A 17,766-nucleotide genomic window follows, 5' to 3' on the forward strand; every position below is an offset into this window, starting at 1 on the left:
TAATTTAAGGAAGTTTCTGCAATCAGAACCCCTTGAAGCAAACACATGTTCGCAAAGGAGCGTTAGTTTTATTTTATTTCATTTTACTGCCAAGAAAAATATGCGCGCTCTCAAAGTTCCAAGAACTGAAGAAGGAAATATGACCATTCTTCTAAAAGTGATTAAAAGCAATTTACGCGGCGGTGCTGAGGGTTTTTGTCTATTTGAAAATACCATCTGTTTGTCTATTAAAACACACTCACACGACACAGTCCTGCCTTTCAATTTTTTAAGAATACTTTGTGGGATAAATTCGTCTCTAATTGTTTTAGGAATTCACGCTTTAAAAATATTATCTACAAATGGGCTATACGAAAGCGTTAATGATTTGCTGAAAAAAAAAAACCGTTGTCTTAAGTGGCTAAAAAACTATCGATGCGCTTGAGAAATATTGAGAGTATCTTGTTTTCGAAAATGCCTTTGTGGGGAACTTTGTTAGTAAGAGAATTTCGAGCGTCGTCCTCCTCGTTTTATAATTTTCGTATAATTTACGTCGGCATCAACTTCCCCAAAAATTTTACAATTCTATTTTCTCCAGTTTTTAAACAGAATAGGACCGTGATTGGACGCAAAGTTGCATGGGGGGGGGGGGGGGGGGGGTTAAAGGCTAGTCCATATTTGAACTGTTGTCAAAAGAAGCCGCTTTTTTCAATCAGCCGCGAAAGACATTAAGTGGAGGCGGTGGGAACGCATTTCCTCGGCAGGAGCCTGTATATGGCGCCGCTCTCTGTGGGCAAAAACAAGCCACTCAAAACATCAATTCCGTTGTTTGGGCTAGTTCGCCAGTTTAATAGTGCAAGTAATTACTTTTACGTTTGATAGGATAGATGAGCGCGACACGCGAGTACCTTCACACCTATCCCTCCCCCTTTCTCGGTCGCCAAAAAGCGGTCATTTTTACAAAAATTCTTTAATTTGTGAATGTGTGAATGCGCACCCAGCTGCGCATCCATGATTCAATGTAATTACACCAAGCAACAGGCTGCTGAAATCTGAAAAAGTTGTTATCCTCCTTAGATATGAGCTCTCTGTTGGGGTGGGGATGGCGTGGGGAGGGGGGTTCTAGTAACATGAACTTTGACTTTGGGGGAAGAGGAATGGAATGTGCTTCCACATATAACTATGTCCAATAACATTTTTTTAATTCAACAAAGCGTTTTGCCTTTCAATCGATACTCGATACAAATATACGCCCACCTAGGGGCGGCATTGTTCTCTTTTATCAGCTAGTAACGTAATACATAAATCTTTATTATATAGCTGATAGTAATGTATTTCGTAAGGTACGATTATAGAAATCTAAAGGAAAAACGACACGGCACATTCCAGCTAGCTGTCGCTTTTTTTAGAATTAAAAGGTTTAGTTGGTATAGACCCTTTAGAAAAAAGTCGCTTTATTTATGGACCTGACTCTAGAATTGTTTGCTAAGTAGGATTAGTGCAATAAGTTGAACTCACGAGTGACCCACAAGTTGGGTTAGACACTTTATAAGGTAGATTAGACTTACAATTAGTCGGGTAAGTTACATTGGTTAAATCAAGAACACGACAAGTCGAGCTAGACTTGATAAGTTGGACGAGCCACACAATGATTAGATTAGACTCACAATTAGTCGGGTTAGCGACATAATCAGTTGAATTAAGCACACGATAAGTGGGCTAGGCACACGATATTTTGTGTTAGACACACGATGAGTTGGATTAGAAACACGATTAGTCAGGTTAGACACACGACAAGTCGGGTTGGACACTTGATTTGTTGTACTTGACACTTGATAAACTCGGCTAGACACGCGAGACTTTGGGTTACTCACACGATCAGGTAGATTAGACTGGCAATTAGTCGGGTAAGTGACATTATTGGTTAAATTGAGCACACGATATGTCGGGTTAGACACACGACAGTTTAGGTTAGACAAACGATAAGTTGAGTTAGACACGCGGTATTTTGGTTAGATACACGATAGTTCGGGTTAGATAGACAATAAGTCGGGTTGGACACACGATAAGTCGGGTTGGACACTGGATAAATTAGGTCCAACTTGATGATGGACTAGACACTTGATGAGCTGGGTTAGACACACGATAGTCGGGGTTAGATAGGCTATAGTTGAGGTAGACACTTGATAAGTTGGGCTAGAAACTTGATGAGTTGGGTTAGATACACGATAAGTTGGGTTAGACACACGATAAGTCGGGTTAGACACACGATAAGTCGAGTTAGAAATACGATAAGTTGGGTTAGACACACGATAAGTCGGGTTAGAGACACGAAAAATCGGGTTAGACACACGATAAGTCGGGTTAGACACACGATAATTTGAGTTATACACACGAGAAGTTGGGCTGGACACACGATAGTTGAGTTAGACACACGATAAGTTGCGTTGGACACTGATAAATTGGGTTAGACACTTGATTAGTTGAATTAGACACTTGATGAGTTGGGTTAGACACACGATAGTCTGGGTTAGATACACAATGAGTTGGGCTAGACATTTCATGAGTTGGGTTAGATACACGATAGGTTGGGTTAGACACACGATAAGTCGGGTTAGACACACGATACTTCGGGTTAGACACACGATAATTCGGGTTAGACACACGATAAGTCGGGTTGTTGGACACACGAGGAGTTGAGTTAGACACACGATAAGTCGGGTTTGAAACTAAAAATTGAGTTTGACACTTGATTGATTGGAGTAGACTCTTGATGAGCTGGGCTAGACACACGATAGTCTGGGTTAGATACACAATAAGTTGGGCTAGACACTTGATTAGTTGGGCTAGACTCTTGATGAGTGGGTTAGATACACGATAAGTTGGGTTAGACACACGATAGGTCGGATAAGACACACGATAATTCGTGTTGGACACTTGAAAAATTGAGTTAGACACCCGGTTAGTCGGAAAAGACACACGATAAGTTAAGTTAGACATAAGATAAGTCGGGTTATACACACGATAAGTCGGGTTAGACACGAAAATTTGGGTTAGACACACGATAAGTTGGGTTAGACTCACAATAAGTTGGGTTAGACACTTGATAAGTTGGGCTACACACTTGATGAGTTGGGCTAGATACACAATAAGTTGGGTTAGACACACAACAAATTGAGTTAGACACACGATAAGTTGAGTTAGACACACAATAAGTCGGGTTGGACACAGGATAACTTGAGTTAGACACACGATAATTCGGGTTGGACACTTGATAAATTGGGTTGGAAACACGATAAGTTGGGTTACGCACACGATGAAGTGGATTAGATTCGCAATTAGTCGGTGACATTATTTGTTGAATTAAGCACAGGATTAGTTGGTTAGACACACGACAGTCTATGTTAGACACACGATAAGTTGGGCTAGACACTTGATGAGTCTGGTTAGCGATACACGATAAGTTGGGTTAGACACACGATAGTCTGGGTTAGATACACTAAAAGTTGGGTTAGACACACGATAGTCTGGGTTAGATACACAATAAGTTGGGCTAGACACAGTATTAGACACGATAGTTGAGTTAGAAATGCAATAGGTTAGGATACATTATCGATATACGATTATCAACCATATTAAGTTAATTAGAAACAACCTAGTTACTACATGTTTAACTGACAATTTAATAATTAGACGTTAGCAATATTAGTAGATTAGTAGGTAAGTAAGATTAATCTTTCAAATCTTATCAACTATGTAAACGTAATAGTAGTCCGTTTTGAAGCGTTTTCGACTAATTTCTCGTGAGGTTCTTACTTTCCGTTGAGAGTAGACAAAGTAATCTACTGGCTTAATGGATCTCGTTTTTCTTTTATATCGCACGATCACAAAATTCCACATGCACAGAAGCAAAAAAATTGCTTCTTTTTTTTCTCCTCTATATCTTATTTCTTATAAAAGATTATAAAGTATCCCGTTCAATTGCCGCGCGATAATTGAATAAATAGAAATTCAAGTGTTTTCCCTTCAATAGATTCATCCCTTTCATATAAACGTTTGTGTGTTGACAAAATTGCATTCTATGTAACAGTACCAATTTGTTATAAGGAATGAATCCTGCGGTTGTCATGGTGATACAAATTCAGCTAAATTTGCACATGACTTTCGAGTAGTCACCGCTAAAAATGCGTTGAATACAAAACGCAATACTGATTGAGCCCGTGTTGTCTCGCCGTTTACATCAAGTGACGTCACCGCTGGATCTCTCACCGGAAGTGTCTGCAAAATTTGTGTGAAACCTTAACATTGTGGAACCAATGATCGCAGCCGACACCTTCTTGGTGAACGACTTCCGGAACTGAGCTTCCATACGGATGGTGATCTGCTCGAACACTTCCGGTGACTCGCCGTGCTGTTCTAGAATCTTCTTTACGAGTACCTTGAGCAGATCAAAGCAGTGCACAAGATCCCCCTCGCGGACGGGGATCTTCATCTTGCGTATTAGCTCCTCACTCGGATGTGCAATTTTAAAGGGTTTGTCCAGCGCGGCGAGAAACTCGGGCAACACACGCAACGGCAGAAACTGCTTGCCCATTGAAAAGTTCGCAAATGTGTGATAGTAACTTTTGAATTTATCTTTGGATAGGCCGAACTCGTCGTTCTCATGCGCGCGATTTACATTATCTAACAACACGGCGATGTACATATTCACGATTATCAGGAACACGGATACGATGTACGTTACGAGATAGAAGACTGCACCGATCGGGAACCCGCAATTCCCATTAGGAAGTCCTCCGAAGTTGGGGTCGCAGTGTGGAGGCTGAACCACCAAGGCGTCTAATATGTCATTCCACCCAGTACCGGTTCCCAACCGGAAAATCAGGATAATGGAGCTACTAAATGTCTCAAAGTTGACCAGATCGTTCAATGCACCCTGTTTCTTTATGTTCCCGAACGAGGACATTCCGATAATTGCGTAAATGAACATGACTAGAAAGAGAAGGGTACCGATGTTGAAAAGCGCAGGCATCGATATGATGATGGCGACCAATAGCTGTCGGATTCGCTTGGCAAACTGGACCACCCTTAGTAACCTGGCGACGCGGAATACCCGAAGCACTCGCAAGAGGCCTGGGCTAACAACCGCTGACTCCGTGCTCATCTCGTCCAGAACAGTGCCTGAAAGACGGGAAATATCAGAAGAGAAATACTAGCAAGAAAACCCTAATAGGCATCTAAAAACAAAGCATTACCAGATTCTATCAAATATATCGCAAATAGGTTACCCAAATCATCCGATTGAAATACATACATTTTTCACACATTAGAATTTTGCTCGGATTAAAATATGGGCGACGTACAGAGACTGTTCTGTGAAACTTTGAAACCTTTGTTCCTTCCATATAAGGAGGTATCTATTATATTCTATGTTTTTGTGTCGTGCTAAAAAATCGACGAAAAAGGCGAAGATGGCAAGGAAAAGTAGCCAGGAAAAAGAAGAAAACAACTTTATGTTATGAAGAAATGCGTTACTGTCTGCTACCTTAAAGCAAAGAAATACGATTTCTCGATATTGCACAAGAACCGACACAAAGCTTATATCATCTTCGTCAATTTGCATATTTTCTGTCTGATAAATTAGTGTAGCCGCATGACGCTCTACGGGCCTATTTCTCCGCCAAAAGAACCCCTAGATACATACCTACTATGGAAGACACGACGACCACAAAGTCAAAGATGCTCCAGGCCTTTTTAAAGTAATGAAGTCTCATTGCAATGATCTTGATAATCGCCTCTAACAGGAAGATGCCGACTAACACGTAATTACCAATCTGTGGTAGCCCATAGGGCCATTGTCAAGGTGTTACACGCTACTCGAACAAACTGGGGCTACAGTGATAAGAACCTTCCCCTGATAAGCGCCCCCCCCCCCCCCAAATAAGCACCTTGCCTAAGAGAAAAATACGAATAAGCGCCTTCCCCAAATAAGCGCCTTCCCCAAATAATTACCCCCTCCCCCCTCCCGAAATAAGCACCTTGCCTAAGATAAAAATACGAATGAGCGCCTTCCCCAAATAAGCCTCTCCTTAAATTGAATAAGCGCCAGCACATTTACCAATTTCAAAGACTGCACTTGAAGGATATTAAGCACATTAAGTGTAAGAATTTGTAAGTACCATAGGGGTATCAAGCCACCATTATTATTCACAAAAGGATATTAAGCACGACGGTGGTGAGTGGAGGCTGGTCGTAGTGCTGCACCATCATCATACCCATATTGCACATGATAACAGTCAGAATAAACACCTCGAATTGGTTACTGGATACCAGATCAAATAGCTTGCCGCGGAAACAATCCTGGAGCGGTAAAACACCATTAGAAATGCCTGGAAAGTTCTGGCATGGTGATTAGCAACGCCTGGAAAGACTCGGTATGGTAATACACATTTAGTAATGTCTTGACAGCAATTTAGTAATGTTTTGTGGTAATTAGTAATGCCCGGAAAGTCTTGGTATGGTAAAACACCACTAGGAATGCCTGGACAGTCCTGGTATGGTAATTAGTAATGCCCGGAAAGTCTTGGTATGGTAAAACACCACTAGGAATGCCTGGACAGTCCTGGTATGGTAATTAGTAATGCCCGGAAAGTCTTGGTATGGTAAAACACCACTAGGAATGCCTGGACAGTCCTGGTATGGTAATTAGTAATGCCCGGAAAGTCTTGGTATGGTAAAACACCACTAGGAATGCCTGGACAGTCCTGGTATGGTAATTAGTAATGCCTGGGGAGTCTTAGCCTACGTGAAGCCGCTGACTCGAGATTCGCGAGTCAGCGGCTACACGGAGGCTAGGAAAGTCTTGGTATGGTAATATACATTTAGTAATGTCTGGACAGTCTTGGTATGGTATAACACCAATAGTAATGTCTGTATAGTCCTGGCATTGTAATAAGTAATGCCTTGAAAGTCTTGGTACGGTAAAATACATTTAGTAATGTCTGGAAAGTCTTGGTATGGTAATACCTTATTAGTAATGTCTGGACAGTCATTTTGTAATATTTGGATATTTTTTGGTGCATTACTATATCTGTCCTGGACTGTCCTCTCGCAATATTAATGCAATACTAATGACTCCACTATTTGGATGTTACACCATAAGTATTATCTGGACAGTCCCCGTGCGATAGTATACCATTAGAAATTACGTAAAATAACGTAAGACTGGACACAGACTGGAAAGTAATGCCCACGAAATTAACAAAAACATAGGCGAATGACAGCCAGATGGGCTGTGATGTGAAAGTGCTTACCGTCGGTCTAAGACGATTTGAGGGAGGCTTTCGTTTGGCTGCAGCCATCAGTATTTGGACCCATTTCCTCTGCGACTCAGTCAGTAGCATCCCCATACTGTTAATCTCTTCATACTGAATATTCACAAAAAACATGTCAATGAAGCGTCACAACAAAGGCTGTTATTGTTCACTTTCCCTCCACAAAAAGAGAAATCATAAATTAGCCTCTCAATATACTAGACTAGCGAGTCTGCGATTCAATACAGTCGATTGACAAAACGTTGTCGTCAACCGGATTCGCGACTAGGCGACACGCCCGCATGTAAGCATGGGTAAAAACCACTGAAGCGCCTAGCTGCATATATTAGCCATTGCATAGCTTCAGGCTTAGACGGTGTAGCGGTGGCGAATATATGCAGCCAGGTGCTTCAGAGGTTTTTACCGATGCTTGCATGCGGGTTTGCGTGGTCGCGAAGCCGGTTGAAGACAACGTTTTGTCAATTGACTGTATACGCGCGCTTTGGCAAGTCAAAGCACGTATTGAACCTTCTGATAGATATCTGTATCGGGTTTCGCATCAGCGGCACGTAGGGCGCCTACTGATAGTCGAGGTTCACAGTTTCGTAACTCCGTGAAAAGCTATGTGCTACGGCATGCTATAAAGCGTGAGCCATCATTATAAGGTCAGACTATGCAGCACACTTAAATAAGTTATTGTTTCTAAACTAGGACACACATGACAAACGACAAAAAATTTATCGCTACTACACCGAGACAAATCACTTGATTTAATGTGTCCTGTAGATAAAGCAAGTGTTATATATAAAATGCCCTTTCACGTGGTCATCATATGTCTTTCACTTGGTTAACACGTGTCTTTCACGTGGTCATCACGTGTCCTTCACGTGGTCATCACGTGTCATGTTATAATCAGTAAAATCACCTTTTTCTTCAAAGTGTTAAAGTTGTCGATGATTACGCCAACGAACAGGTTCAATACGAAAAATGAGCCGACGATAATAAACACCACAAAGTATGCGTACGCAATCAGGTTTGCCTCGTATGACGGCTGCTGGTCAATCTGTAAGAAGAAGACATTGTACTTTAGACTAAACACCTATTTTCGGTGAGCCTGGAAGTACACAGATGAACAATATAGGAGGACGATGGATAAAGAGCGAGGCGGAAAGGATGTTTCCGGGTGACAAGTCTATGTGGATGTCAAGAAAGAATGGAGAGAGACAGGTGTGACAAGTCTATGTGGATGTCAAGAAAGAATGGAGAGAGACAGGTGTGACAAGTCTATGTGGATGTCAAGAAAGAATGGAGAGAGACAGGTGTGAAAAGTCTATGTGGATGTCAAGAAAGAATGGAGAGAGACAGGTGTGACAAGTCTATGTGGATGTCAAGAAAGAATGGTGAGGGACAGGTGTGGAAAGTCTATGTGGATGTCAAGAAAAAATGGAGAGGTACAGGTGTGACAAGTCTATGTGGATGTCAAGAAAGAATGGAGAGAGACAGGTGTGAAAGGTCTATGTGGATGTCAAGAAAGAATGGAGAGGTACAGGTGTGACAAGTCTATGTGGATGTCAAGAAAGAATGGAGAGGGACAGGTGTGAAAAGTCTATGTGGATGTCAAGAAAGAATGGTGAGGGACAGGTGTGAAAAGTCTATGTGGATGTCAAGAAATAATGGTGAGGGACAGGTGTGAAAAGTCTATGTGGATGTCAAGAAAAAATTGAAGGGGTACAGGTGTGACAAGTCTATGTGGATGTCAAGAAAGAATGGAGAGAGACAGGTGTGAAAAGTCTATGTGGAAGTCAAGAAAGAATGGAGAGGGACAGGTGTGAAAAGTCTATGTGGATGTCAAGAAAGAATGGAGAGGTACAAGTGTGACAAGTCTATGTGGATGTCAAGAAAGAATGGAGAGAGACAGGTGTGAAAGGTCTATGTGGATGTCAAGAAAGAATGGAGAGGTACAGGTGTGACAAGTCTATGTGGATGTCAAGAAAGAATGGAGAGGGACAGGTGTGAAAAGTCTATGTGGATGTCAAGAAAGAATGGAGAGGGACAGGTGTGACAAGTCTATGTGGATGTCAAGAAAGAATGGAGAGAGACAGGTGTGACAAGTCTATGTAGATGTCAAGAAAGAATGGAGAGAGACAGGTGTGAAAAGTCTATGTGGATATCAAGAAAGAATGGTGAGGGACAGGTGTGAAAAGTCTATGTGGATGTCAAGAAAGAATGGAGAGAGACAGGTGTGACAAGTCTATGTGGATGTCAAGAAAGAATGGAGAGGGACAGCTGTGAAAATCTATGTGGATGTCAAGAAAGAATGGAGAGAGACAGGTGTGACAAGTCTATGTGGATGTCAAGAAAGAATGGAGAGAGACAGGTGTGAAAAGTCTATGTGGATGTCAAGAAAGAATGGAGAGGTACAGGTGTGAAAAGTCTATGTGGATGTCAAGAAAGAATGGAGAGGGACAGGTGTGAAAAGTCTATGTGGATGTCAAGAAAAAATGGAGAGAGACAGGTGTGAAAAGTCTATGTGGATGTCAAGAAAGAATGGAGAGAGACAGGTGTGACAAGTCTATGTGGATGTCAAGAAAGAATGGAGAGGGACAGGTGAGGGTACGAGTACATTAGTAGCGTTATGCATGCATCACACTTTTCGTATCATAAGCATACTATTAATCAGGACCCCAGAAAGTCTAAAGAAACTTTGGTCGAATTTATAGTATCTGCCCCCCTCCGTCCCAACCTCCGTCCCCACCTCCGTCCCCACCTACACAAAACTTTCCCCACAGACCGAATATCTAGGGTGTACCTATTGTCTAGTACCTTAGTCGAATCCACAGCGTCTGCCATAACCTCCATCCACCCTTCGTATGTTGCCTGGAAGAATGTTAAAATTAAAAGCATTTTGAAAAAAATTATGACGTTGTTCACATTAGTTGCCAGTATAGGGCTCAATGGGTTAAATATACCAAACCTTACTTATTTATAGCAGTTCTAGGAAGCTGTTAATAAAATTTTCAAAGTTAACATTATTAGCCGAAAATGGTCGGCATAGGGCTCAATGGGTTAAATATACCATACCACACTCATTTATAGCAGTAGTAGGAAGCCGTTAAGAAAGTTGTCAAGGCACAAGGTTAATATTAGAGGCCGGTAAAGGCTGGCATATGGCCCAGCGGGTTGAATATACCAAGCCACACTCACCACTTGCAGCAGTGCTAGGAAGCCATTTATGACGTTGTCGAAATTCACGTTAGCGTTTACCCATCTGTAATCCGGGTGGTCCAAACAAGCGGTCTTGTTCGGTATTACGCTAGGTGACAGCTTCTCGTCTTCTGCGTTCACGCACTTGTAGAATTTACCTGAAAAACATTACATCATTGATACAAATCTACCTGGAAACATTACATCATTGCTAGGAATCTGCCTGGAAACATTACATCATTGCTAGGAATCTACCTAGAAACATTACATCATCGCTAGGAATCTGCCTGAAAACATTACATCATTGCTAGGAATCTGCCTGGGAACATTACATCATTGCTAGGAATCTGCCTGGAAACATTACATCATTGCTAGGAATCTGCCTGGAAACATTACATCATTGCTAGGAATCTACCTAGAAACATTACATCATCGCTAGGAATCTGCCTGAAAACATTACATCATTGCTAGGAATCTGCCTGGAAACATTACATCATTGCTAGGAATCTGCCTGGAAACATTACACCATTGCTAGGAATCTGCCTGGAAACATTACATCATTGCTGGAAAACAGGGGTGATAGCATTGCATCATTGGTAATTATTGCGGGTCATGTTTAGTCAGTTGCGCACCTCTGACACTCGCGATACGATAAGGTGTCCTAAATTAAAGAGGGGCTTTTAAAAGTAATGTACACTTTTGTCCTTGAAGGACCTTGCATCAAAGGTCAGAGACGCACAAAGCAATGGACTTGGTTGTGGAATACAATACTTCACTAAAAAATGCGTTCTGTCCTGTTTTTATATATTTCCCTTGCAAGTTATATATTCCCCTTGGGCCACCCCCCCTGGCTACGCCCCTGAGTTCACTAATTATTGATGTATTGCGCTCGAGACAGGCCAGATACTCTCACCTGCGAAAAGCTGCACGCCTGAGATGCTGAACATGAGCCAGAAGAGCATGGAGACAACGAGCACGCTGCCAATCCCAGGGATCGCCGCGAACAGCGCGTTAATGACAACCTGTCGACAGCAAACGTTAATGTGTTTATGTTGGGCATTCGGAATTCGCGCCTCGCGCGTTCCCTAGAGGTTCCCTCGTGCCTATACATTTAGCTAATTACATTCGCCTTTTACTTGAACTCACCGGTTTTGCATATCGCGGGGTTATTTCTCCAGTTTTCTGCTAGTTGTACATTGACATGTTTGACATATTCTATTCACATTTACATTTGTAATTTGTTCTCACTCTTGTATATGGTCTCCAATAAACTGGTACGTATCACACAACAATGTGCTGTTTTTTTGTTGAATAGACAATATTAACATTTGTGCCACGCATGAGCCAAGCAGTTCACATGAATGTGGGAAGTGTTAGTATATTAAATCCAGCAAAGGAATCCACTATATCTCTTACGACAAATACATTTTGAGGACTGAGCAAAATAGAATATTGTTTGTTGTTATAGTACCTTCATCCCACCAAGTCTGGAGATAGCTCTAAGCGGTCGCAGTCCCCTAACGGTCCGAAATGACCGGAACACGGAGAGGTTTGGGTTCTCGAACAAGCAAGCCACCGAAACCTGAGAACAGAAGAGGTAGCTTTTATTAGGTTACAGCAGCTCGTGTTTAAGGAATTTAGCTACAACATTTTGCAGAAACGTTTTGGCCGAATACGTAAGATTTTATTTTTCTGTAAAGTACGTCCCCCTCTGCGATGTTGAGCAACACGTGGCACATGCTTGGAACATAACATTCAACGAAACCCTGGATAATTAGGACCCCTCAATAAACTAAAACCTAAGTAATCAGGATCCCTCATTAAAGCGAACCCTTAATAATCATGACCCCTTAATAAATAAAAACCTTAATAATCAGAACCCCTCAATAAATCAAATCCTTAATAATTAGGAACACTCAATAAACCAAACCCAAGATAATTAGGACCCCTCAGTAAGCCGAGCCCTAGATAATCAAGACCCCTTAATAACTCGAACCCTTCAAAATCAAGACCCCTCAATAAACCGAACATAAATAATAAAGTCCCCACAATAAAACCGAACCCTAAATAATCAGGACCCTTAACTCGAAGCTTCTTAAAAAAGGCTATATCTTTGTGCACAGGGCAGAAGGGGGGTCACCGATGATCGTAAATGACACATACCGAGACTATAAGTGCGTCGAGACAGTTCCAGACGGACGTGAAGTAGGAGACGAAGCCGAAACCGATAACCTTTAGGATAAACTCCAAGCTGAAGATGGCGGCGAACAGAAAGTTCAGGAAGTTAAGGGCGCGTTCCAGGTCGGGCTTCTGATGAAGATGAATGTCTTCGAACACCTAAAAGGGTAACAACGGGCTTACAATGCAAGCGGTCTTTCGGCAGCAGTTCCCAGAAAGCACCCGGTGCCCCCTCCCCCCCCCCCCCAAAAAAAAAAAAATAAAAAATATGTTTCTGTATCGTGCCCCCCAAATATTTCAAGGCCTGCTAGAGTACTGGCAAGCACTACTAGGGAAGGGTAGCATGACTAGGAAAGGGTAACCCGACTAGGGTAGAGTAGGTAAAGAGTCATCTAACTTACCAGTGTAAAACTGCTGACCATGACGGTGAACAAGATGAACCACTCAAAATAGCGATGCTCGACAAAACAGCGCACGCGGCACCGAAACTTTAGCCAACAAAAGTGCTGCTGGCCGGAAGTGCAGCCGCAGGCATTCATGCAACATTCAGGAAAGCAGTCGTCAATTTCCACGATGTAGCGCTTGGTGTTTTTGTTGTTATTGACTGCCTGCGTATACTCGTGGCTACATCGAGAAATCTTTTCGCCTGGGAAAGAGAAACGCAAAGAATGAATTCCTTGTAGTATTGAAAGAGTGACTAGCATGCGTTGCGCCACTGACTAGCGTGCATTGTGTCACCAAACACTTGACTACCATGCATCGCGCCACAAAACACTTGACTAGCATGCATCGCGCCACCAAACACTTGACTAGCGTGCACCGCGCCACCTCACACCTGGCTAGCCTGCATCGCGCCACCCGATGTGACTATAATGCTCTGCGCCACCCCTGACTAGCGTGCACCGCGCCACCCGACATCTAACAAGAATACACCGCGCCACCTGTCTAGCATGCACCGCGCCACCCGAAATTGACTAGCATGCACCGCGCCATCTGACACGTGACTAGCATGCACAGCCCCGCACTGAAAACAATGCAGTGCGCTGTCATCACGCTGGGTAAATCAACAAGGGGGGTCCAAAAATCAAATTATCTTCACGTTGCTCCTTATGTATGCCATCCTAATTCACTGTCTGTGGGGGAGGGGAGGGTCAGTGACATTGAGACAAATGCGGGCCTTACATGAGCACGAGCGGCTTGATGAGGTCGATGACGTCACGCTGGTATATGGTACGATGGAAGATGCTGAAAAATGACCATGACAATGACTTCACACACAGTGCTTTGCACGATTAGACGAACCTCGATCTCACGTAGCCATTGATCCAAAACGAGACAATGCTCAATTAAATGCAGTCTCAGTACAAGAACCAGCCAGTCTTGAGCACGCTTGGCCTCCGTTTTAAAAGCCGTCTGGCTTTTAGCAAATATGTGCATAACGGCGTTTGTTTGATAGTGTAACAAGGTGCATAAATACATGGTATTAGTGATGGTATAAGATACTTTCAGAAAACGGTAAAACTTAACCAGAAAAAAATCACGTTTTTTTACAGCGCGAGTCTACCTCATAGCGAGAATATCAATATGAATGAATGAACAAGGTATAAACCTTTTTAACAGCCATGCCTCAATCAATTTCAGCCGAATTCATACGTTTGCGTATCAATTGCCAGTGATATTGTCAAATGGCCTATGGTCAGCCGTTGAATTGTTTTAGACATAGCTAGTAGAGGGGTATCCTACTCTACTAACTATGTTATTGATTAGTTAATTGACAGTTGCTATGCGCCATTGATTGTTGTAGACAGTTGATTGACTGTCGCTATGCACAACTGATTGGTTTAGATAGTCGATTGACTGTCGCTTTTTTCCAGACAATACGTTTTGAATTTTCGGCGATCGCGAGACTATAAAGGTAACAGAGGCAACAAAAATGAGCCATAATGGGGAGATGTGGAGTCGTGCGCAAATATGGATTCAACTAACACATTTCAAGGCCCCCTGTCTTGTTGAGTGTTTTATCTGTTGGATACATACTAGGTACTGGCTCGGACAAGCGGTTTTTCTGGGCAACTGTGAACTTCTCCTGAAGTGGTGACGTCATGCCTTGTTCTGGTGCGCCACTGCTTTCCAGCACCTTCACCTATGAGTCAAGATAAAATATCACATTAATCCTACGACAAGTTAATATCAGTTAACCTACGAGTCAAGATAAGATATCAAATTTTCCTACAAGTCAAGATATCACATTTATCCTACGAGACAAGATAAGATATCAGTTAAACTACTAGTCACGATAAGATATCACATTTTCCTACAAATCAAGATAACATATCACATTTAATGATATCATCTATCGCCATACATGGTTTACTAAACTATTCTATCTCCCGTGGTGTAACAAGGAGACGATTCCATGAATAGTACTACTGACCTGGTAGAACTTGTATCTCTCGCTGAAGGTGGCTACGTACATGCGCGTTTTGCGTGTGCGCGTGAGGTGGGCGAGGCACGAGCAGGGGTTGACGTACGGCTGCTCTGATGCCTCTCTGTGCAGATCTTCCTCCTTCTTGGCGAACGAGTTCAACAACAACGCTACAAACAGGTTCAGCACCTGAAAACAAATCACAAACACTTTATCAACCTAGTGTACGTAGTACAGTTAACCCTCGCTATTAAGGACACCCTCGGGACCTTAGTCTAGTGTTCGTAATACAGTCAACCCTCGCTATTACGGACACCCTCGGGAACTTAGTCTGGTGATCGTAATACAGTCAACCCTCGCTATTACGGACATCCTCGGGACCTTGCCCTGGTGTTTTTAATACAGTTAATTCTCAATATTACGAACACCCTTGGGACCTTGCCCTGGTGTTCTTAATACGGTCAACTCTCAACATAACGGAAACCCCCGGGATTTAAGTATAGTGTCCGTAATACAGTCAATTCTCAATATTACGGACACCCTCGGGACCTTAGTCTAGTGTTGTTAATACAGTCAACGCTAAATGTTACGTACACCCTCGATACTTAAGTCTAGTAAATAGATGCGATGGAAGGCCGATCGGTGGAAAAAAGTAGGTTTTAACAAAAGGATAAGAGAACAAAGAGAACTCACGATAAAGTTACCGACGATAAGAGCCGGCAGGAAAAACAGCAGCGCCGCGGTGTTGGTGACCCGCATACAGTCCCATAGAGGCTCCACCCACTCGCTGCACAGGATCCGAAACACCATCATAAAGGAGTGCGTGAAATCTGTGAAATTCCATCTCGGGATACCTCGTGAGCCGAACGCTTCAGCGGTATAATGCGGTCCAAAGACGCGCATGCCCACTACAGCAAACACGTAGATGATGACGCCCAGGATGCACGTGATGTTAAAGATCGGGTCGACGCTATGCGCAATTGCGCGGATTAACTTAGCCATCGTCTCCCAGGACTGTGCCAGGTACAGCACGCGAAGCTTTACACAAAACAGAAGGGAAGTGTTTAATCAATACAAGTAGCTGAAAACTGAATCCTCTTGTAACTACGGTCAACCCAAAACTGGTACTTGATTTGGCCAAATTTTCGACTTTTGACGAAAATTTGGCATGGCCGAGTACCAGGTTTTGGTAGACCGTATTCATTACTCTCAGGGGCGGATTCAGGATTTCAAAATGGGGGGTGGATGATGGCCGGATAGACGGCTTTTAACTGATCACGTGGAGTCTTGGTAGACCACTACATACATACTTCGCGCTGAATTGGATTTGTCGCGTCAGCAAAGTCAAGCAGGCGAAGGCACATGGACAGTACCTCTAGTCCCTCAGACTCTTATTTTCTTCAAACGAGGTAACTTTTTTTCGTCAAAAAGGGGGGTGGATATCCATCCAATCCACCCCCCCTCGTATTCGCCCTGACTCTGGTTAACGAACACGACTATTTAGGTATTTTGATTGATTTCCTTATAACTAGGCACTAACAATAGGTATTGCACCGCTCCCCATTAGACTTACCAGTCGTAGTATGCGGAATATACTGACGCCCGTGGAAGTACCTAGGAAGTAGGCGACTGCGCTAGTTATGATGATAACGCTGTCAAACAAGTTCCACTTGTTGCAGATGTACTTAACCAGCCCGAACGCGAATATCTTGACAATCATCTCTAGTATGAATAAACCCGTGAAGATCTGAGAGGCAAAGAGCAAATGAGAAGCTCATGGGCAGCGATATACGTGTTCAACAAAAAGTTTGAAATTCAACTCATAATACAATTTAAAAGACTAGCACCCAAAACAATAACAAAGTGGCATTTTTATGCAACTCTTCCATGTGAACCGAAAGAAACGATTATCGATTGCGATAGCATGATATAGCGAATGGTGTTATCAAGCACATGTTGAATGTATGAGGACTTGCACAACTTTTTACATATTTTATGACATCATAAAACACATCTTCAACAGGCGTGTACATAGGGGGGTGCGCAGGGTGCGCGCATCCCCCCTTGGCCGCGAAAAAGTGGGTCATTTCTTATAAAGGAATCTTCAAATACTGTGCTTTTTCCATATGATACCCATGACTGCGCCCCCCCCCCCCCCCCCCCCTCTCATCAAATCCTGGGTAAGCGCCTGTTTAATGTTATGAAGATATTCAATAGAACACCGACATGGCGGAAAAACCTGGAAAACGCGCAATTCCAGATAGAGAGAGAAGACACAGTTTCTTCAGTGGCTATAGGTTCCTTGTATTACGGACTGATCTTAAAAACAAAAATAACGTGAGGCCGAAGTGCACATAACCAGATTTTGGCTTTTTAAGATAATTTTTCCTTGATCATCATTGCCCTGTGTATCAGCTCAGGGACGAAAAGCTCAAATTTCAATGACACTTTACAAAAAGCCGCATCAACTTAAAAAAAGTCGCACATGATATTTTGTTTGCTATAAGTTACTAAGTACTCAGAGGAATTATCCGCTTTATTCGATGTGAAGTGGGCTTATTTGAAGCGTCACGTCATGTTTTTCCGTCATGTCTAGAACACCCAATCAGTCTGATGACGTCATAAAACACTTGTTGATTGTAATGAGGACTTACAACCTGTCATGAA

At 42.7% G+C, this 17,766-nt stretch overlaps 1 protein-coding gene across 8 annotated transcripts in view; it reads right to left on the reverse strand.

Annotated features, from left to right (window-relative positions):
- Positions 1 to 1,164: 1,164 nt before the first annotated feature.
- LOC5518940 (sodium channel protein 1 brain) overlaps positions 1,165 to 17,766 on the reverse strand; it is a 40,290-nt gene continuing 23,688 nt past the window's right edge. For 6 of the 8 annotated variants that reach the window (XM_048730640.1, XM_048730638.1, XM_048730637.1 and 3 more), the window contains 16 exons: positions 16,673 to 16,846; positions 15,793 to 16,137; positions 15,109 to 15,288; positions 14,712 to 14,817; positions 13,857 to 13,919; positions 13,076 to 13,320; positions 12,660 to 12,833; positions 11,968 to 12,078; positions 11,410 to 11,518; positions 10,497 to 10,654; positions 10,116 to 10,169; positions 8,218 to 8,355; positions 7,293 to 7,406; positions 6,201 to 6,339; positions 5,684 to 5,815; positions 1,165 to 5,160 (listed from right to left, as the gene is read on the reverse strand). In XM_048730640.1, coding sequence (XP_048586597.1) covers positions 4,220 to 5,160; positions 5,684 to 5,815; positions 6,201 to 6,339; positions 7,293 to 7,406; positions 8,218 to 8,355; positions 10,116 to 10,169; positions 10,497 to 10,654; positions 11,410 to 11,518; positions 11,968 to 12,078; positions 12,660 to 12,833; positions 13,076 to 13,320; positions 13,857 to 13,919; positions 14,712 to 14,817; positions 15,109 to 15,288; positions 15,793 to 16,137; positions 16,673 to 16,846 — 3,183 coding nt within the window. In that variant the 3' untranslated portion in view covers positions 1,165 to 4,219. The remainder of the gene's footprint in view (positions 5,161 to 5,683; positions 5,816 to 6,200; positions 6,340 to 7,292; positions 7,407 to 8,217; positions 8,356 to 10,115; positions 10,170 to 10,496; positions 10,655 to 11,409; positions 11,519 to 11,967; positions 12,079 to 12,659; positions 12,834 to 13,075; positions 13,321 to 13,856; positions 13,920 to 14,711; positions 14,818 to 15,108; positions 15,289 to 15,792; positions 16,138 to 16,672; positions 16,847 to 17,766) is intronic. The other 2 variants (XM_032363671.2, XM_032363668.2) reach the window with 1 other exon arrangement.

Source organism: Nematostella vectensis, chromosome 7 (genome assembly GCF_932526225.1).
Source record: "Nematostella vectensis chromosome 7, jaNemVect1.1, whole genome shotgun sequence".
In the NCBI taxonomy this organism is placed as follows: Eukaryota; Metazoa; Cnidaria; class Anthozoa; order Actiniaria; family Edwardsiidae; genus Nematostella; species Nematostella vectensis.